The following is a 22,638-nucleotide window of genomic DNA, read 5'->3' as shown; positions in this document are numbered from 1 at the left end:
CAGAGGCCGAGACATAGGCAGAGGGGGAAGCAGGCTCCCTGTAGGGAGCCTGATTCGAGACTTGATCCCAGGACCCCAGAATCATGCTCTGAGCCAAAGGCAGATAGATGCTCAGCCACTCAGGCACCCGTAACTAAGACTTTTTGCACTGAACAAGTCAATTTGTACAGATAGAATTTCAGTGTAAATCTAATTAAGACTTTTTGCACTGAACAACTAAATTTGTATAGATAGAATTTCAGTGTAAATCATAGAGTTATGCATGTAGCAGGCATTAAATTTTTGTTAAATGAATGCACTGAGTCAAAAAAATTAAAAAAGAACCCATATAGATAATGTACTTCATTTTTATGATGGAAACCCTCCTGTGCCAGTTTTACAAACTGAGCACATCTAGAGAAGTGCCAGCTCTGTTAGCAACACAAGAAATAATTACCACCATGGCAACACTTCTGAGAATGGAATGTCGCATCATTTATCTCAATTTGATGGCAAATTATCATTCTAATCTTTTTGTTTTTAGATTTGTGATATGAGTGATTTACTACTGAAGATCAGTTCTAACTTTTTCTTTGTTTTTATTTTCTTCTTATTTTTTTAGCTCCCTGTGAAGGCAATACATTCTTCTGCCATAGTAACATGTGCATCAACAATACGCTGGTCTGCAATGGACTCCAGAACTGTGTGTATCCTTGGGACGAAAATCATTGTAAAGGTAATGATCAGACCTTAACATTTGCAAAAATCCTCTGCATATAGAGTGGGAAGGAGTTTATTACAACGTGGAGATGTATCAGACAGACTTACAATTGGACTTGTATATGGGCTTTTTTGAGCCTCGTGTATATTTTATAATTCCTTTGTAAACGTTTTTCTTTGCTTTTACCAGAAGTTTGCTCATTCATTAATGCACAGTAGAGAACCTTTAACACTCGAATGCTCATTAAAGACATCTGAGTAGAGCCTGCTGAGGCTTGGAGAGGAAGTGAAGCTTTTAGTGCCGTGTGTTTTTCCCATCAGGCCTGGTGGGAAAAACATAGCCCTTCCTCTGTGCCGGCCGCTCTCATTTATCCCAGTCTATCTTCATTGGACAACATGCGCATGCCCTAGAAGCACATTGAAGGAACATTTGTGCTTTCAGGTACTTCCAGCCAATTAACTTGACTTCAGTTCTGGTATCAAAATACTTTTCTTCCTTTCCAGTGAAAACAGCTTCTGATGCCCCTGCTCCCTTTGCTAGCCTGGACACAAAGGTTTGTTTATGTAGATAGCAATCCTTGGCTCAGTTCTGAATGTTGTATGTTTTAGTTAAGTTGAAAATGCCAGGCATATTCTTTTATTCAGATTCAATATTAACTGATTTACAAGCAGAAAAGAACAGGCAATAAACTCTTTCATGCATAAAGACCAGTATTATCTATTAACATGTTTTCTGTGGATAAAAGCAGAGAAGCATTGCCACAGCAGCCATGGTTCACAGTCAAGGAGAAAGGCATATGCAGCCTCAGTTGCCTTGATGGTGGGGGAGGGGGAGGTGATTATTCAAGGAACTACTTCTGAATGGATGGGAAATTAATTTGTGTAGTAGAATCTTAAATGGGCACTATTAATGATTGGCAGTCATAAGCTTTATTTGCCCAATGGGATTTGTTCCCACGTATATAAGGACTATTTGACATGAGAGAGGAGTGACGAGAATATGAATGGATATGCATTATGAGCTTCCATGTTTATCTTCTCTAGATGGCAAGACCGGTATTTTGTTTTCTAATTCATTCTCTTTTGAGAGGGAAACACACTTTTACCATTTCTATTAATTGTGACAGGCTCATCTCAGAGACAATGTGGGTTCAGTTCCAGACCATCACAATAAAGGAATTATTGCAATAAGTCAAGTCAAATGAATGTTTTGGTTTCCTAATGGATATAAAAGTTGTTTATACTATACTGTAGTCTGTTAAGGGTGTGATAGCAGTATGTCTATAGAAACAATGTACTATATAGCTTAATTATGAAAATACTTATTGCTAAAAAGTGCTAACCATCATGAACCCTGTCAGCAAAATCTCTGATCACAGGTCACCATAACAAATACAATAATGATGAAAAAGTTTGGAATATTGTAAGAATTATCAAAATGTGACACAGAGACACAAAGTGAGCAAATGCTGTTGGAAAAAGGGTGCTGGTAGACTTGCTCAATGCCACAAAACTTCAATTTAAAAAAAACCCACAATATCTGTGGAGTGCAACAAGGTGAAGTGCAATAAAATGAGGTATGCCTATAATTTATTGGAGTTAGTTCCATCAACCAATAATAAATGGTGTGTCCTAGAAAATGTCCCATGTGTCCTTGAAAAGAGTGCATGTTGCCATTGTTAGGTGGATTGTTCTAGAGATGTAGGTTTACAGCATTATTCAAGTCTTCTATTTCTGTTTCCATTTTCTACCTTGTTTTATCTATTTCTCAAAGTACCTATTGAAGTCTCCAACATTATGGTTGAATTTTCTGCTTCTTCACTTCTGAAAAATTTTCAATTTCTCTATTTTTGAGCTTAACTGCTAGGTTCATATATGTTTAAAATTGTTGTATTTTCCTGATTGGCCCTCTTATTGATCATTATAAAACTATCTTCTTATTTTTGATAACTTTTTGCTTTAAAGTATTTTGTCTAATACTAGCACATCCATTCTGCTTTCTTATAAATGAAGTTTGTATGCCCAATCTTTATTGATCCTTTTGTTTTCAGTCCACCTGTATTATAAAGTATATCTTCTATAGACAGTGTATAGTTGGGTCTTCTTTTTTGATTCATTCTGGAAATATTTGCCTTTTCATTGGAGTGTTTAATCCACTCATATTTAATGCTGGTATTGATGTATAGTTGGATTTATATCTGCCACTTTACTTCTTTCCCTCCCTCTATGTCCCATGTATTTTTGTCCCTCTTTTCTTCCTTTATTGGTCTCTTCTGCACTGAGTGAATACATTCTTCTGTAACATTTCAATTCCTTTAGTGATTTTTTAAGTTATAGGCCCAACAATACAATTTTATGCATATGACATTACTCTTTTTAAAAAGTTAAGAGAAGAATGCAGAAGATATATACAACTATACAGTCCTTTGTAATTATGTATATAATTGCCTTTATTGGCAATATTTATTTGCCTTTTTAATTTAATGTCCATTTAATTTTTTCATTTGGGTTTGAATTACTGTCTGAAGTCACTTACTTTCAATACCAAGAATTTACTTTAATATTTCTTTTAAGGCATTTCTTTCAGCATTAAATTACCTTTATTTTTGTTTATCTGGAAAAGTCTATTTCAGCCCCATTTTTGAAAGTTAGTCATACTGGATATTAGGTTTTTGATCAATGAATTTTGTTTTTTGTTTTTTGTTTTGCCGGCAGCATTTTGAATATGTCATGCCTCTGTCTTCTGGCCTCCAAAATTTCTGATGATATATCAGCTGTTAATCTGATTGGGTTCCTTTCTAGGTGAGGAGTTGTTTTTCCCTTGTTGCTTTCAAGATTTTTTGTTTTTTGCAACATTTTTAATCTTATATGTCAGAGTGTGCTTATCATTTCATTTATCTTAATTTGGAATTTGTTGAAATTCTTGAATGTGAATTTGTTCCTCAAATTTGGGAAGTTTTCACCTTTTATTGATTTATTTATTGAATCTTTTCCTTTTACTTTCACTCTTTCTACTCATCCATTATGTTGGTGCTGTTGACAGTTTCCCTCATTTCCTGAGGCTCTGTTCATTTTTCTGCATCTTTTTTTCTTAATCTCCTTTCAATTGCATAATGTTCCCTCATCTCTTTGCAAGTTTGCTGATACTTTCCTCTTCCAGATGAAATGTACTGCTGAGTCACTCAAATGAAGTTTTTGTTTCAGTAACTATGTTGTCCTACTCTAGATTTTTCACTTTTTTCTGCTTCGTAATTTCTATTTCTTCATTGCTGTTCTGCATGTGCGGAAGTCGTATCCTCTTCTTTTTCTTTACTTCTTTAATCATTGCTCCCTTTAGTTCCTTGAACGTATTTATCACAGTTGCTTTGAAATCCTTATCTAAATCTGATCTGGCCCTCTGCAGGCTTTCCTCTCCCCTGTGTTTGGATTGCATTCTCTTGTTGTTGTTGTTTTTTTTTTACATGCTTTGTGATTTTTTTTTTTTGGAAACTTCATGTTAGATAATGTATTGTAGCAATTCTGGATACTGATTCCTCTCTCCCCAGGGCTTGATGCTCCTATCGTTCTCTTGTTTATGTGTTTATAGGGATAGACAGGGCTGATCTGCTTCACTGACGTCTGTGCCTGATGTTGCTGTAGGGAGATCGTGCCATAGATGCACATACCATAGCCTCAGATAATTATGGTTCAATAAGGCGCTCTCTGACCATCCTTTCTCTGTTCTGTTTATCTGTCTTTGTCGGTATCATACCCAGCTATTAGTCTCCACTAATTGCTCAATGAGTGTTCTGTGATTTTGGACAGTTCCCAGGAGTATAAATTATTCCAAGGTTTAATCCAATTAAATTCAATTCCACTGGGGGTTAAAAAAGTCTTTGAGTCCAGCCTTTATGATTTGTTCTAAACTAGGAGGACTTTTTTTTTTTTAATACCTGTTATTTTCCTGGTATTTTATGTTAAGCTTCTACTTGTTCTTGGGTCTGGTTTGTTGCTACCAAGGAGCTTGACAGTCTGCTTTTAATCGATTACCAGAAGAATGTCTAGGTTTTTGTTTTGTTTGGCTTTGTTTTAGATTTCTAGGCTTGAACTTTTCCACACTATTTCAAAAAAAAAAAAAAAAAAAACTTGAGGAAAGCTAGAGTGCTCTCTGCTCTTGTGGCCTGCCTCTCTTCCTGGGTAAAACTTCTGCATTACTGCTCAGGGTGTTGAAAGGAGGCAGGAACAGTGACCAACTTCTCTCAAAGGAACATCCCTACTTCATGAATAGAGTACTGGGTGAGGATAGTAACCTTTGGGGTTCTCAGATTGCCTCTCTAGGCAGATAGACTCTATGAGTGAGCTTAGGGGAGTATGATCAGAGACACACATCCTCAGCCTGTTGCACCCAGTGTAGAGCTTCCATCCTACCAATGGTGTTGGGAGGAGAAATAGAGGCCTTGATAACTCAGCCTCTCCTGCCTAGAATAGAGTACCTGCCTGCACTATGCATTCAAGGGTTGGGGAGAAATGCTTGTGGCTTGCTCCTCTCGGGGAGATACTGTAGCTCTAGGTGGGGAGTATTAGGGAGAGGAAGCACTATGCTGTTGTCTGAAACCTCCCTAAGTCCCTAAATAAGCTTCCATCATGGCCAGTTGGAGTAGAGGTGGGGGAACAGGTTTAAAGGACAGACTCTCACTGTTCTTAATGAAATTCCCTAAATTTTCATGAATAAATGTACTTGCATTTGGTATTTCCATTAGGACAATCTCCAGAAACTATATATATTTTTAATCATTTTTCCCAGTTGTGGTTGTTTCACTGGGAAAAAGGCCCACAGACAGACTCATGCCACCATTCCAGAAGTATCTGTCATGAAATTTAATTACCTTTTGGTCTCAGAAATTGGTGTTACTTTGAGTTCAGTTATTTATGTCTTGAATAAACTCAGAACAATATAGGTAGGGTCATGTTCCCACTCGTAGAGTTTGAGATGTTACCTTATACCTATGAGAAGAAAAATGATTTATTGTTTTTAACATAACTACTTGATTCCCAAATGTCATGCTAACAGGTCTTGTAAGATCTTCTCCAAATGTATGTTTAAAGTAGGGATGCTGGGCAACGGGAGGTCTGTCGCTAAGGCTAGAAGATGGGGCCCTTGTGGAAAGGGAAGCTTCTTGTTTCATTTTAAATATTTTTTCATGTAACTATAAGCCTGTAAAAATTCTGTGCTCAGTATACTTCTTTGTAGGTGCTTTGACTACCATATTAATGCATGGTTGATTGTTTCTTGTTTTGTTTGTTGTTTTCACTCCCCTCGACCTGTAGAGAAGAGGAAAGCCAGCCTGCTGGACCAGCTCACCAACACCAGTGGGACTGTCATTGGCGTGACTTCCTGCATTGTGATCATCCTTATTATCATTTCTGTCATTGTGCAGATCAAACAGCCTCGTAAAAAGTATGTCCAAAGGAAATCAGACTTTGACCAGACTGTTTTCCAGGAGGTGTTTGAACCTCCTCATTATGAGTTATGTACTCTCAGAGGGACAGGAGCTACCGCTGACTTTGCAGATGTGGCCGATGACTTTGAGAACTATCATAAACTGCGGAGGTCCTCTTCCAAGTGCGTTCACGACCATCACTGTGGGTCCCAAGTGTCCAGTACGAAAGGCAGCCGCAGTAACCTCAGCACGAGAGATGCTTCTGTACTGACAGAGATGCCCCCGCAGCCCGTCAAACCCCTCATCCCGCCCATGAACAGAAGAAACATCCTCGTCATGAAACACAACTACTCGCAAGATGCCGCAGATGCCTGTGACATCGATGAGATCGAGGAGGTGCCAACGACAAGTCACAGGCTGTCCCGACACGACAAAGCCGTCCAGCGGTCAGTATCAATAGATTTTTTGATGACACCTATAACCTGAGGACTGAAATGCCTCCAGAATAATTGTGTTCTATTTGAGCTTCATATTTCAGTTTCTCTTTTTATTAATGATTTAAATCATAGTGTTTCAAGTTTTTTCCCCACTTTTTTCTGTTCCAGTGCTATCCATATCCTTCCTAAACCCTGTTTGTGTACCTAGGTGTGTGTGTGGGTGTGTGAGCACACACACATGCCAAAGATCATTTATTTATACACACACATGATATTTATTTCTATGAAAATTATGGTTTTAATTTATATTATAAATTTGTATTCCTAATTTGCTTCCTTCCACATAGTCATGAATTTTGCTCTCATCGATAATATACTTTCAGATATGAAATGATACTTGGAAATAACTGCCTTACCAAGATGGTTAAGCCATCTTGTTGAATAATTTTAATGTAAAAATAACATATTTTGCAATATAATGTATTATATTTTTTTATGAAAGTGAAAATACTGAAATCCTTTTTTCCACATATCACATAATACTTATATTACAAATTGCATATGATAGTATGGTATGCTAAAATACTAAACATTTATATTTAAATGTAGAAAAAATAGTAGAAAAATTTGATTCATTTTCTTTTTAATATAAAGATAATATTATCTGTATTGTATTATTTGCCCTAAAATTGGTAAAAATTTGGGGGGAAGAAAATTTAGTTTAGAAAAAAATTGATTTTAGATCCCCAAATCCATATGTTTTGTTTTGCATGTTTACTAGCATTTAGTTTGTTTTATATATGGACATACTTTCTCAATTCATTATGCATCCTCAAAACTTAAAATATTTTTAGTTGATTTAATATTTTTGCATGCTGATGGAACAAATCTATTTCCTTGGTTTCATGAATTTTTAGGAATGCTTTTAAGTAAATACTTGTATGCATATTTATTTTTTGTGCAAATATTACTTTGTTGAATGAAATAGCCATAACATTCCAGGTTCTGCCTCATTGGGTCTCTAAGCAAACATGAATCTGAATACAACACAACTAGGGTCTAAAAAGAAAATTCAAGGTAAGCGAATGCCCTTGGTTCTTTCTTCCACCTTGTTGTATTCTGTTTCGTTTTGTTTTGTTGCAACTGTCTTGTAGATTTTTTAGAGAATGTGCTATTTATTCATTATTTCTTGAGATAAGTGTTTCATAATATTTCATAACCAGAGATATACTGAATTCAATGCTGATGGAGTGATGATTTTTAGTATACATATCTTTAAAGTAAATGTTCATATTCTTACCATCAGGCATTGTACTACAATGTTAGTAAAAGAGGATGTTAAATTAGCAAGTTAATTTTTACATGATTTAAGGTAAAAATCGAAAAAAACTAGTAAACTTGTTTCAAAAATATCAGAAGAAATGCAAGTTTTTCAAAACAAAAAATGGAATATTGTCTCAATATAACTGAAGTCAACATATAAAGCTGGTAATTTTCTTATTTAATTTGGCAATATTCTACTCAGACTCATGCACTAAGTATTTGGTGGTACTTATGCAATCTGTGCACTCTTATTTTTGCATGAATATGTAGCTTATTTCATCAAGATTATATGCAGCATGTTATGCCAAATTCTGATATCAAATTTGAATGCTTAACAATGTAAAATGTTCCATAAATACCAGTTGTCTATGTGTACATCTATTTTGTGATCAAATACCGTAAGAGCTTTTATTTTTAGCACTTGATAATCTATATCTATATTAGACTAATTTGTCTCCAATTAAATTTGCTTGACAGCTAAACTCTTCAAAACACTTCAAGCCTATCAACTATTCTTGAATTAGGGGAATGCATTTCCATGCTCTATCTTACCTTAATAAATTGGTGTATTTGTATGCATTTTTCATTGGGAGAAAATGTTTTAACTGTGTTTTATTTTCAGAGAAGAACTATTTATACAAACATGGGGACTGTGAAACGAAAATTCTATAGTGAATTGTGAAAAGTGGACATATTTCTAAATTCATTCCACTGCCTTTATCCAAACTTAAGAATTCCAGACATTTGTTATTCCTTCGGCAAGACATCCCCGCTGCACAATGATATGTTCATTTCGTAATTTGGTTGCTGGCCACCAAGTGCTCCTTAGTTTTTAAATACATTTTGAGATTTACTGGAAACTTGAAGAAGAAATTAGTTCCTGATTAAGACTATCCCAACTTTTATTTTTACTGTTAGTTTCACTTTGTTTCTATGTTGTTTCATGTCCTTGTTATATAATTGTACGTTGTGTGATATGTGAACAACACAATTTTGGATGAACTTTGTGTTACATGTACGTTGTTTTCATTAGATAGACTGCTTGAAAATAGTGCGTTCCTGAGGGATTTTGAACATGCTACAGTTAAGAAGTGAAAATATGGACCATGGAAGCACCAGCTAGAGTTTTATGGACTATAAACATCTGTTGTTGTATTATGATTAAATGCAGCCAAAAGTCATGAGTAAAAATAACTAGATTGCAATAAGAAACATCTCATTTTTGGGGGGTCTTTCCCAAATGTTCCCCCCTCCCAATTTCCTTTTTTGTTTTCTATCAAAGGAAGATACTAAGTTTCAGAAAGAGTTTTTGAAATCAGGTATTTTACCATTCATACCCATCAATAGAAATGTTTTTTGATTAAGCACTTAGCAATATGACTGAATTGAGAGTCTGAAAAAATACCCTGCATGTCAATACTCGATATTTGAGTTGGAAAAATATCCTTTTTATTAGACACATTGTAAAAAGCATGCATTCCCAAAAACTGCTGTTACGCTTCCATTTCTTTGTGTCATATGCTTGCTACTTGTAACTTTTTATATAAAGATATATAAAAATGTATAATATTTCCTAACTTGAGTTAAGAAAAATGTTTTCTTCTATTAGAGTGATAAAAACTGACTTACATAAGTGCACACTTTATATCAACTCTTTCTACCTGTTAGGCTCTAGGATGTCTTTTAGTATTGAGGCTTACTTCTCTAAATTTGATCTCTCAAGTTTTATGGAATATGTTCTCCTTTTAGAATAGTAAAATCTTTTTAAATGCTTTAAAATCACAGGCCCTTTTATGACCCAAATTATACCATTCTGAGTTGTTCTCATACTCAGGTGCACATATAATACCTGAAAGCTTACTAATCATGATGTGTTTAATATAAATAAAGTAAAATCATATACTACATTTGATTGCCATTGAATCATATACACACTCTCGAAAGTTTGATTTAATAAATGGATACTTTTTAAATATTCAATGTGTATTCTTAGAAAATAAATTTTAAAAATCAGAATTACTATAAATCTGCTTACCAACATCTCCAAAACTGCTGAATTCTACAGAAGTCTGTCCTTCAAATAGTAAAGTACTCCGGTCTATCACAGTTAAAACCTTGTGACTCAAGCAGACTTTATGAATCCATAGATGAATTACTTACATACATCTCTGTTAGGAATTCAACTTCATATATGCTAGAAAAACAAATGGGAAAGAAAATAAAATTTTATGATAGAAACATTAAAGAACTACCATAGCAATTCTGAATAACCTACCTTGAAAAAAAGTCGATATTCATAAATAATCACTTCCATGAATGTGATAAACTGATGAATAGAAAAAAATATATTGAACATGATAAAGAAAGATTATTTCTGTTGTTTTGCTACATATTTTATACACATTGCTCATGCCATAATTTAGCCTTTAGTATTTGACTTGACTGATTTATTTAATTGCATGCCAATTTTTATGCCCTCTAATTCAAATGTAATGCATCCACAGATTATTTTTGAAGTGATTAGCCATATTTTACTTTCCCTATGTAGAAATCTTCATAGGACCCTTAACAATTTGAATGAATAATCTCAAAAAAAGTATGATATTCATGTCAAGACTTATCTGTAACAGAAAAAAAAAGGAAAATAAATGAGGTGAACCACTTGCCATTCACTTGCCCTATAGCTGTGCACAGGCAGTTCTAAATATGCAGATGCTTCTGATCTGCTGTTTCACTGCTTAAAAGATATTTGCACTAGAAATCCACTAATGAAACAACAAAATCCAAACACACTAAGCAAAATGATAAAAATGGATTTCTTATGTATATTTAATACACAACAACTCCAGGGGAGAGCACAAATATTTCAAATGATGACTAGGTCTCCTCAGTGGTCATACTAAAAATATTTAATATCAGTCACTGACGAATCACAAAGAAAGGTAGTGTGATGTCAGGGCAGAGACCTCATGGCTTACATTAGCCCTCAAGATCTCTAGATGCAGGACCTTGAAAGTGTGGGATTCCACTATACCTCGGAGGCCCCTGGAAGAAGCTCTTTAAAAGCCAGTACTGAAATGTATCCATATATTAAAAACTCCTATTTACTGGTACATCAGACCCTATCACCTGAATATCAACTTTACATTTACATTCAAATGGGAAGACACATCGTAGGTAAGGAATGAGATGTTTCAAGATGTTCAAGATGTTTCAAGATGTTTCAAATCAACTTATTTTAATAAATAATTATATTTTTTGATAAAGTGAATTCAAATATGACTTACACAAGTGCTTTATTAATTCCACAAAATGTTCTCCAAAAACATAATTGCACACTATGTTAGTTAATTTGAAAATAGCTGTTTTCCTTTTATTTCTTTATTTTTGAATTCACTTTCAAAAACTGGGAGACATATCATGAGTCTATGCAACACCGGTGAAAACCTGCATTCAGCCTCTTACTTTTGTCCAAGTGCATTTCAGTTGCCTAATTCAAGGTTGGTGTGCTGATTTGGAAACAAAATTTTTTGTACCTGATTTTATATACATGCAATTGCTATGCATCATATTGCAAAGTAGACATATGTGATGTTGGTTTTCCATAAATCACTTTCATTTGGTCAGATAATTAAAATGTGGCTATAAACGTAACTGTAGATAAATGTCTTTGGACTTTTGAAGGAGAACAATCCACACTGGAAATGTTGACTTTTCTGTTTTGCATCATTTTTTTCCACTAAAAATATTTCAGTGGGTCTGACTCCATAAACTGTTATTCCTGGTGTTTAATAAAGTTAGGACTTTGACAAAAACTGAATGAATATTCACATAAGCTGTTGCATCAACTTTTTCTATGTTTTTCCTCCCTTAGGAATTTGAGTTTTCCTCAAATTTGATAGCTTTTAAAAAAAATCCCATGAATGGATTTTCCTTGACCTCAGAATATCATAATAAATGACAAAATATGATACTGGTTCCTGTTACCTTAATTAAAGTAATGGCAAATAACTTATTGATGTTTTGGTGGTAAAATAATTAATAGCATTTTATCTTATTATGAAGTTTGTATATTTCAAAGATGAAAATGAGTCCTGTCAGATTCCAACTCTAGAGGGAGGTTAAATAAATAAAATCTCTAAAATTCTCTGAATCCTAAATGTATATGATTTGAAAAGCGAGTTTCAGGTTTTTCTAACTTCACTGAAGTGAGTCAGTTTCAATATCATGTCTACTTCTGCGTTCTTTCTTCCCTTTGCTTGTGTCTATCTGTCACACTCGTGGCATGGGGGGCCAGCCAATGAATTGTTACATATGAAGAATAGAAGAATGAAGCCTTGAATCTATGATAAATCGCTTATCATATTTCATTAAAATTTCCCATTCCTCTCTTAAAGTTTGGAAATAAGTAGCAAAGTAAAATATATCGGAAAAATAGCCAGAAATATGGTTTTATAAATAATTTTGTTCCACAAATCTGAGGCCCTTTTTTAACAGATTTATCTTGATTAGTTTTGTTAATGAGTTGCTTAAACTGTACTACAAATTTCTTTAACTGACTAATGTCGCTCGAATAAATCCAGTGGTGTCATAGAAATACCAAACATGAGTGACCAATGTCAGGCACTCTTAATACATCATCATTTTTTTGTGTAGGTAAGGCCTCTGGTTCTGTACTTATTTGTGCATTATTAAAGAAGTAATGCCCTCTTAATATGACTTTAACTCCTCAGAGTAAGAATAATAAACTCTACCTACTTCAGACTTATGTCATTTACAAGGGTCTAGGGTTGGTTTCCAGAAAATTGTTTATTTCTGCACTAGCACGATGATGTAGTGAAAACACTGCTTTATATTCCTAGGAAATGTGCAGTCAGAATATTCTTGTTTGTCCTCAACTTTCTACCATCTCTCCAAAGTCTGAGGCATGCCATTTTACATTGATCGATTCTTTGAAAAGTTATCTTTTTACTCTCAGATGTAGATGCAAAATGTAACAGTGAACAGAAAACACAATGTATACATTGTTTAAAAGAAGACATTTCTATTATGTAACATTATGAAATTTGTACTCTCTCATCACTTTCTCACCAGTTAAGTTTAATATCAACATAGCCAGTCATTTTGATCCTGTACAATCTATATACTGGGATTCTTCCTAAATGCTTTGGGGATGGTTAAAAAAAAAAAGGCAGCAATCTTGGGGAATAGGATTATGAGCTTCAGAGGATAAAAGGCGCTTAGAGGAGCTAGATCCAAAAAATGAAGACCAAAGTTATTTGCCAAGTTTTTCATGTTAAAAAGCTAAATGGTTCTCCCCCTTCACAATCTTGTATGGAAGATAAAATATATTCAGTTGTCAAGAGAATACAATGCAAATGATTTTTTAAAAGATTTTATTTATTTACCTGAGAGAGAGCATGTGCATGAGGAGGGTGAGAGGCAGAAGGAAAGAGAGAGAGAATCTCAAGCAGACTCTGAGCTGAGCGTAGAGCCCAATGAGGGGTTCAATTCCACAACCCCAAGGTCATGACCTGAGCTGAAACCAAAAGTCAGCTTCTTAGCTGACTGCACTACACAAGTACCTCCAGATGATGTTTTATAATAAAGAAGTCAGTAGCATAAATATGGGATACAAATATCTTCTCAGGAATCAAGAAAGGCTTAATGAATAGTTGTCCTTTTGAGCAGTTCTTGAAGGTTGGAGATCATCAAATACTGGAGCAAGGAGAGATTTTCACCTAGAGAAATTGGAGCAGGGTGTAGTTGGGAGGCCATGTATTTTTTTAACTTAGCTGAAGAGTAGGAGTAGACAAAAGGAGAAATAGTAAATATAGTTGGAAGAGTAGGTTGGCATTTGCATCATGATTTCTGAGCGCATGTAGTTTCATCTCAAGGCATTCATATTTTATTATAAGGACAGTATTTTAATGTTTCTTAATGTGATATGCTTTATGAATTATACTTTAAGTCGAATCTTCTGATGGCAGTATGTTTTCTCCATTGAGATAGGAATGAGTAAAGGAAATTAAAACAATACAAAACAAAACACTAAGAAAGAATAACTGTTATATCCAGAAACATCTGTCTTGCTTTTCTGTTTATCTTCTGCTGTATTTTTTTTTAACTCTTAAGATTATGATTGACTAACCAACCCATTGAGCCCTATGTGCTGCACACCATTTGGTGTGTTTTACAGTCAAGTATTCCACTGATCATCTTACCAAGTTCTAACACTAGTAATAACAATACTCATTGTTACAGTTGTGGTTGTTATTCCATTTATTTACAAAGATATTAAAGAGAGTTTTCTATTAACTTTTCTAAGACTGCACAATAGGGAGTGATAAATCTGGCACCAAACCTAGTCTGATTAATGCCCAAATCAGCCAGCGATCCTCACTTACCTATGTGCATATGGCTCTCTGGTAGTCAACACAGCATGTTTTGCTGAAAGAAGTCAGTTTGTATTCATAGTAACTCCATAGTTGTGTGTTTCCTCATCTGTAAAAATATATATTATAGCAACTTCTCTTCACCCTGTATCATTTAAGGATAAAATGAGTGTATTGGAAGATATTTTTATATCCTTATGAATACGTAGTGTTTCTTAAGTCATGTGTAAACTTCATTTATAATCGGCATGAAACAAGCACATCTTCTATAAAGGAGCAGTAATGAAGAATGATTTCCAGTCTTCTTGTATTCACAGTGAAATGACTCACTTTCAGAACTCACTGATTGTTATTCACTAAAATGACGTTTTCTCTGATGCTTATTTTAGTGCATTATTTTACTGAACTCTAGAGGCCCTAGGTGACTCCAAAAGCCCTAGTCATCAATATACACAGAAATACCAACGCTTGAAAGAAAATCCTGTTTTCAATCCTAGACAATTGTTCAATATAAATTTGCATGATATAAATAGTGGATAAGCAAGCATATAGACAGTTACATAGACAATTACAGTTTCTGAGCCACACTTATAAAATGTGGTATAATGTACTAAAAATAGTGCATCCATTTTCGACAGGAAAAATTCATTTTTTATTTTTGAAAGATTTTATTTATCTATCTGACAGAGAGAGCACAAGCAGGGGTTGCTGCAGAGGGAGAGGGAGAAGCAGGCTCTGCAGGGAGTCCAATGCGGCACTCAATCACAGGACCCTGGGGTCATGACCTGAGCCGAAGGCAGATGCTTAAACATCTGCACCTGGCACCACCCAGGTGCGCTCAACAGGAAGAATTCAAATTCAAACTTCAGGTTCACTTCATACTACTTAAGTGCTCTTAAAAAAAAAGCTGTTTGAACCCTCTGAGCTTTGAAGGCTTTATCTGTGAAAGGGAGAGCCTATCACTAATGAAAAAGTTGCTGAGAGATTTGGAGATAATGGTATCCAACAATGACACGAAATCAGTGATAACCAACCTGGGGGCTGAAGATTTTACACTGTGCTTTACTGTAATTTGTACTCTAAATTGGAAAAATGTCTCTAGTCTAAAGCACTTTCATAAATCTGTGAATCAGGCACTGCTAACTAAACAGGAGTGCTCCATATTTGTGATTCGCAAAGGTTTAGAAAACTCAGGAAAAGATCTCACCTTTCAGAGGTGCTAATCAACTGATATCAGTGAGTGAGGGATTATGAAGGATGGGACCAAATGGCAGGAATGGAGTGATTAGTTAGGTGGCAACAAGAGTCAGACACTGCCTATTACCAACCGACCTCAGTGAGGAGGATGCTGGAAGAAAAGCCAATACAGATCTAGTATTAACAATATGAAATTGAAAATTTCTGATTTTTAGAATATAAGACCAGAGAATATAAGAAAATATAAGACCAATCTGGGTATCTTTCAAAAATAATTGTTAAGTGCACAGTCAGTGTGGGTCGGTCAAATGAGCAAATGAGTAGAACAATTTGATTTGAGAAATAATTAAATTTCTTTGTCATAGAAGCACTGTCCCAACTTGCCACCCTGGCCTCTATTTATGTAGCCCTTCCTTCTAGAAGTTATAGAACTAAGTCATATTCTCAAGTATGCCTGAAGAAATGCTATTTTATAACTGGTATTGCTGGCATGCTAGCTTTTTAAAAAATTATTAATTAGCAGATTGTGTTTTCCAAACAAGCAGAGACAAAATACAAACAACAACAACAACAAAAAAGGTAAGTCTTAAGGTACAAAAACTTAGAATAACATTTAAATAGGATTGCTTGAAGTACATATCAATTCAGTATACTTGGGAACCATGGGCCATTCATGATTTTTAATTTCTCATATATGCCAACTCTGTGAATGGAAGTGTCTTTTAAAAAATATCACTCTTTAAAACGCAACTTTTCCAAGTAGTTCAGCATTGTTAAGATGTAATCCATGAACACGTTTTCTTACAATAAACTTGTCCAACTTTCTGAAAGGACAGTCTTTATATGTTAAAAATGATTAAGTCATTAATTGCTAATAAAGTATTTTATAAACTGTTAATGCAGTTGGGAGAAAATGCTCTCTACTCCCTTTCTATAGCCAACACTTATCTATCATTTTTATAAAGTATGTAAGTCTTTTCTGACCAGATGCTTATCCTTTAGTCTCTTGTAAATAAGTACTATTTATTTCAGGACTGGGCCTGTGGCTGAGATAAACTATCTCACCCTCCAATTGATGGCTCTGAATCACCAGGCCTGGGACTTTGCACTTTGGTCCTTTCTTTTGCCAGAGGGTCCCCGCCAGATCTCCTAAGAGAGCAGTAGAGAAGGATGGAGTCGGCTGAAGACCTCAGGGACTTACTTGCTTTTTGCTTCCTGTTTCCATCAGTGTCATCCAAGCATCATTGCTTGGATTCAACAGCAGCCTCCATCTCCTTGAGGCACTTGGAGACCACGCCCCCTAGCATCCCTCAGAGGTATCTGCACCAGCAAAAGCATGCCCTCTTCAGACCGCACTGCTGAGCCCTGCCTCCTCAGGATACCTTCTAGATTCTAGATTCTGAAAACCTCAGTCTCCTATTGGTTTTTGAGTCTGAGGCCTGGTCAGCCTTCACATCACTTAGGATTCCTGTGTTACCTCCTTATTCCTTCTTTGTTTTCATGGCTTTTCAACCCTACACAATAGATTCCCTGTATCACAGTCCCTCTCAATGTATCTGATATGTTTTCTGTTTTTCTGGCTGGAGGATTATGATGGATTTTAACTGACATTCTTGTCCTTGCTAAGAGCGTTTTAAAATTCTTACCTGAGATTCTTTTGCTTACCTTGTGACACTTTGCCTAGTTAAATTTCATACACTGACAAAATTATTTCTGAAATATTAGTTCTAGAGAATGAACTGTTAAAATTTACGTGACTATAATGCATATATTTATAATGAACAAGTGTTCCCTTTCATGGGTTGGGCATTTCTCAAATCTTGTTGGGACTTATAAGGGGGAAGAGGTTTATCATTTGTAGTGACATGACATTGAAATGAAAATCATCATGGATCCTCTTTCTAATTCATATTTCTGACCTAGCCAGCTCCAAGCAAATTCTTAATTCATTTATGTGCACCATAATCGATTTTTGTGGATCTTTAAATTTTACTTTATTCTTCAGGAATAAAGTTTTTGTCAAAATGGTTGGGCAGTTTTGGCCTATAGATGCCTTCAGGAGAGCCTAGAGGTCCTGCTCTGGTCTGTGAGAAATTTCAGAACATTTTGTAGGGGCTAATAACTTAAATTCTAACTAATCAGCCACAGAGCTTTAAAAGTTAAGTGTTATAAATTCGATTTTTCACAAGGAAAGTCTTCAAATCTAATCACCTGGTGGTAAGAATTTTCATCTAAGTCAACCACCATCAAACTTTTATGTCAAGGGAACAAGGAGACAACGAAATGTGGCTCATAGGTGAACTAATTTTGACTCAGTCTGTGGTCTATTTAAATTGTGATTTTCTGCAGTTTGTGATTATACAGGGGGAAAAGATCCATTTTTCTGGCTTAATCAGATGAAACCATAGCTAGTTATGATAAACTCATTTAATACAAAAAGTATTCTTGACACTACTTCAATCCAGACTTTGCCCAGAACACTCACATGTTTTCCCTCATAAATCTAGCAAATGCAGCCGTTTCTGAAGTCACAGAAAGAACAGGTTTATCTCAATGGAATGAGAACCAGCAAAACAGGAGCTCTGCATAAGTAATCACTGCTGAGTGTTCAGTTTGTATGAGACACTGTTCTAAGTATTTTACAGGTATTTACACAGGTAATCCTCACAACAGCCTTATAAGATTGTTATTATTAGCTTTGTTTTACAGATGAGAAAAATAAGGTCCAAAGAAGTTAAATATCATTCCTAAGATTCTGTAACTAATACATCATAAGGTCGGGATTTAAACTTTGGAAGTCTGGATATAGAATCTATAGTCTTTTTTTTTTTAAGATTCTATTTATTTGAGAGAAAAAAAAATACAAGCAGGGGACAGGGAGCAGAGCCAGAGGGTAAAGCAGACCCCCTGCTGAGTAGGGAGACTGACGTGAGACTTGATCCCAGGACCCTGGGATCATGACCTGAGCTGAAGGTGGATGCTTAACCGACTGAGCCACCCAGGTGCCCACGGAATCTATAGTCTTAACCATGAATCAAATTGTTTCTCATTGATTTCCCATCTATTAATTTTAATGAATTAGTCACTGTTTTATTTTATTATTTTTTAAAATTTATTTATTTATTTATTCAAAGAGAGGGAGAGGCAGAGACACAAACAGAGGGAGAAGCAGGCTCCATGCAGGGAGCCTGATATGAGATTCGATCCCGGGTCTCCAGGATCACACCCCGGGCTGCAGGCGGCACTAAACCGCTGTGCCACTGGGGCTGCCCTTAGTCAATGTTTTAAATCCACTCTTCCTAACCTCGCAAGTACAGAGACAGGAAAGACAAGGCTCAGGCGTTATAAATAATATAGTCCTTTCTCCTTGAAGGCATGCTTTAGGCATTCCCATAGGGATCCAGGAGAAAAATAATGGAGAATCTTTATCTATGAAATGATTTTGGCATGGTCTCCTTTGGTTGCTTACGGTACATGCATTTAGAATTTATGGATTAATGTATGGTTCAAGATCTGCCAAAAACTGTCAAGAGTCAGCATGTGACTCTATCAGTAATAAATGACAATGTTTCATAACTAAAGTATCTTTGTGTAAGTGATGCTCTGCAGACACCACTTAGAGAGTCCCTGTATGTAAAGTGTGTTGGGGTTCACCTACCATGCTATGCTGTCAAGGGCCTAGTGAGTTTGGTTTGTACAGCCATGTTTCCATATGCATTCCATTTAGCTCATAATTACCTGAATTCTTTGAATTATTGGTGAATTTTGATTCTGTATGAAATATGTGATTCTTGTAAGTCTGATTTGAAATCTGACTTTTTTGCTTCCTCAAGGAGTTTCCTACAGTTAAATTCTTTGAGAATTCCAAGAATTTCAGTGCCAAAGCTGTATGCTCCTTTGGCTTGTGTAAGTGGTTATCATGAGCACTGTTAACTTATTCAATAAACACATCACAAGCAACAACAGCTTGTTCAATAAATATTTATTGAATCCATACTAGGTGCACAGAGCTGTTTTAGTCACAAAACGGACAAAAATACTCCTTTTGTGACACATAATCTAGGTGAAGGAAACATAAAATAAAGAACAAAGAAATGTGAAAACAATAAAAATGATATGGCATGTTGTGAATGTGCCTTGACAAAAATGAAATTAATAAGGCTGTTAGGGAACAAGAGTGTTGAGATACCGAATTGGCATTTCGTGTGGAAAAGACCTGGGCAGCGTCTCTGAGAATGTGATGTCTGACCACAATCTTAATGGAGTAAGTAAAGTAGTGAGACTTGTCAATATCTGAGGGAAGAGTTTTCTGGCAGGAGTGTGCTGGGTGTGGTTGAGAAGACATGAGTGGGGACAGAGCAGGAGAGAGATTGCAGGAAGCGATGAAGGGGAGTGGCCTTGGAGTAAGATCAGGTAAAGGTCATCAAGTAATGCTGGAAAATACGGATTTTGCTCTGTATTTATTTTAAAATGGGAAGCCACTGGAGGGCTTTGGCAGAGCACTGGCACAACATGGCTCTGCTTTTCCAGCTCTGCTCTGTCTGCTGTGTTGAAAATAGTCTGGAAAGGAGTAAGGGGAGAGGAAATGCAATGGTGCAGCTGAGAGATGAAGCAAGTGTGGCATGTCTGTCAGTGCAGTCAAGAAAACCAAAGCCACTGTATGTATTCAAGGCATTAAAACATATGTAGGGATTAAGGGCTTAAATAACCTTTGGGAAACCTGAAGAGTAAAGGTCAGAGAAACTACATTAAAGCTCTTAGCCTGATGATGCCTGGAAGATTCTACGATTCTTAAGATTCTCTGAAAAATGCCACAAGACTATGTGAAGCTACAGAAGGCAAGTGGGGAGGGTAGTTCTGAAGAACACACCTGCACATATGTGAGTATCAAACATGCATCTGGCTGCAAGTGCCTTTGGAGAATAATGGCCTCCCTCTTATCTCCTCCAGTCGAATCTCGCACAAGTGCTTATCACTGACAAATCCTATCCTTCATTTGTACCTTGTAAAATTCCTGGACTTATTACCTCTTTGTCGAATTGCCTTCAAAGTAATTTTCTTTTCATATGTCATTCATTATTCAATGGCTTGATGTAGAGATAAGATAAATACTGTATGATCTAACTCTGTCCTCTGGAAGCAGGGGTTTACCAAATTAATTTTGTTATACAATAACTAAGTTGTATATTTTGATATCTTTCTTTCCTACTAGTGTACTAGCTTGTTGAGGAAGGAAAATCCTTTTCGTTTTTGTATCCCCAGAATATAACACCTTCCTGAAATATCCTAGATGCACAATAAATACTTTTTGATTGAATGAAAATTTTTCCATAATAAAAGAAATTATCATGGGGCAAATTTAATGCCATCACTCTGAGACAATCCATATGAACAAGTGGAGAAGTGTATATTAAAGTGATTTACACTAGAGAAATTATCCGTATAGAATTATGATTCAAATTTGGGTGAGTTTGTGAAGGGAGTATAGATCATAAATAAATGTGAAGAGCAGAAAAATATATAAGAAGCAAGATTTTAAAAAAAAAGGTATACAAGGCATGGCAAGGCTTGAAACAGCTGTGGATTATTTGGAGTATACCATTTCATTTTTTTTCTGTTTTTCTTACTTTTTAATCAAGGGAATCTTTCAACTATTCCTGGTGGACTTGGGAAGAAAAGATTAGAGATTTGTATTCTCAAGGTTTACCGAGTATAATGGAATTGATATGCTTGTATTTTTTTCAGATACCATTACACTTTTGGTGCAATTCTTTGTAAATAGACAGCTCAATCTTCTTATCAAGTTCTGAAAGGATATATCTAAGGACTATCCAAGAAAACATTTTGGAAATTGTGCTTATTATAAAACAGCAATGCAATCACAACAAAACCCTATTTAGAACCGGACTCTATGCCATTGCTTTCCATGGAGCACTCTTTACCTGATGGTGCTGGGCAGGTTAGAATACCTGCTCCAGAAGCTGGAGCTCAGTCACAGCAAAGGCAAGCAACACACACATCTGTTAAGAGGGTCTGGTTTTCAACAATAGACACTTAGCTTTCTCATGACTTAGAATAAGCATTCATCATGAACATGACAAGTTGCTACGAGTAAGATAAGGTTAACTAAAGAAGATTCTTGGACACACATTGTTTTGTTTAATTGTATCCTGACTGTCATTCTGAAGGAAGATATTATTACATTCTTCATTTTACAGGTAAGTAAACTGAATCTTAAAAGAAGTCAACCAATTTATCCAGTTAACAGCCAATGAATGGTGGGACTCCCAGATTCTCATGTAAGCTTCCTACTGACACACTCATTTGCTACCAAAGTACTGACTTCATATACTGAGCCCCAGATATGGGCTAATGCTTGATATGCGCTTTCCAAATTCAACCTTTGGAACCAGATTTTTTGGGGGGAGTATGACTAGCCCTGTGTTTTTTCTTTTGAGAGGATTGATGCTTAGTGATGTTCAATGACCAATGCCAAAGAAAGAATTTAAAACCATTTGGAGGGTAAAGGCAAAACAAAACAAAACAAAAAAACCAATATATATGCATCCTTATCTCTATGAAAACTATTTTCCTCCGCATCAGTAGTTATTTATTTGGTTTCTCTTTATAGGAATTATGTTGAATTGTCTGTTGTTAATGAAGCACCACCAACACTGTCTACTAGGATTGCAAACTAGGTTTAAAAGTATCCCTTCCCTCTCTAGCTCTGAGATGGAGTTTGTCAATGAGAGGAACTCATAAAGGATTTGGAGGGGAAGATGGAGTGGAAGTCATTCTTCTTAGGAGGCCGCAGTGGGCAGATGTAGCAGTTTCTCAGCCACAACTGTGAGCTCCCAGTTCTCCATCATGGTGACCAGATGTAGAGGCTCCAACAATCCCCATGAGCTTTGGCTTCTCTCCAGTTCCTGCGGTGCAGTGGCTGCTCTTCCAGGCTTTCACTAGTCATCTCTCACATTGGTGGGATCCCCAACTCCCACACTAAATTCCTCATTCTTATCATTTCTATGGAAATTCTATTTTCCTGACTGAACCCTGATGGATACAGGTGGAAGATTTGTCCTGTGGTCTAATCTAAGTTGTGTCATTGCCAGTAAAGGTGCAGTGATTCTTGGCCACTGGGTGGAACACACTTGAAATTTTAAAAAT

The 22,638-nt window shown here is 35.8% G+C and overlaps 1 protein-coding gene across 5 annotated transcripts in view; it reads left to right on the top strand.

Moving 5' to 3' along the window:
- The window catches only part of LOC129495397 (neuropilin and tolloid-like protein 1), a 124,546-nt gene extending 103,239 nt beyond the window's left edge, over positions 1 to 21,307 (top strand). For 2 of the 5 annotated variants that reach the window (XM_055302856.1, XM_055302853.1), the window contains exons 8-11: positions 602 to 715; positions 6,007 to 6,565; positions 7,559 to 7,633; positions 8,502 to 10,088. In XM_055302856.1, the coding sequence (XP_055158831.1) occupies positions 602 to 715; positions 6,007 to 6,565; positions 7,559 to 7,619 (734 nt within the window). In that variant the 3' untranslated portion in view covers positions 7,620 to 7,633; positions 8,502 to 10,088. Of the gene's footprint in view, positions 1 to 601; positions 716 to 6,006; positions 6,566 to 7,558; positions 7,634 to 8,501; positions 10,089 to 21,216 lie in introns of those variants that run through there. The other 3 variants (XM_055302855.1, XM_055302854.1, XM_055302857.1) reach the window with 3 other exon arrangements.
- Positions 21,308 to 22,638: the final 1,331 nt, after the last annotated feature.

The sequence above is a fragment of the Nyctereutes procyonoides genome, unplaced genomic scaffold (genome assembly GCF_905146905.1).
Source record: "Nyctereutes procyonoides isolate TBG_1078 unplaced genomic scaffold, NYPRO_anot_genome, whole genome shotgun sequence".
NCBI lineage: Eukaryota > Metazoa > Chordata > Mammalia > Carnivora > Canidae > Nyctereutes > Nyctereutes procyonoides.
The sequence above is the reverse complement of the archived record's forward strand: the minus strand, read 5'-3'. Positions and strand labels throughout refer to the sequence as shown.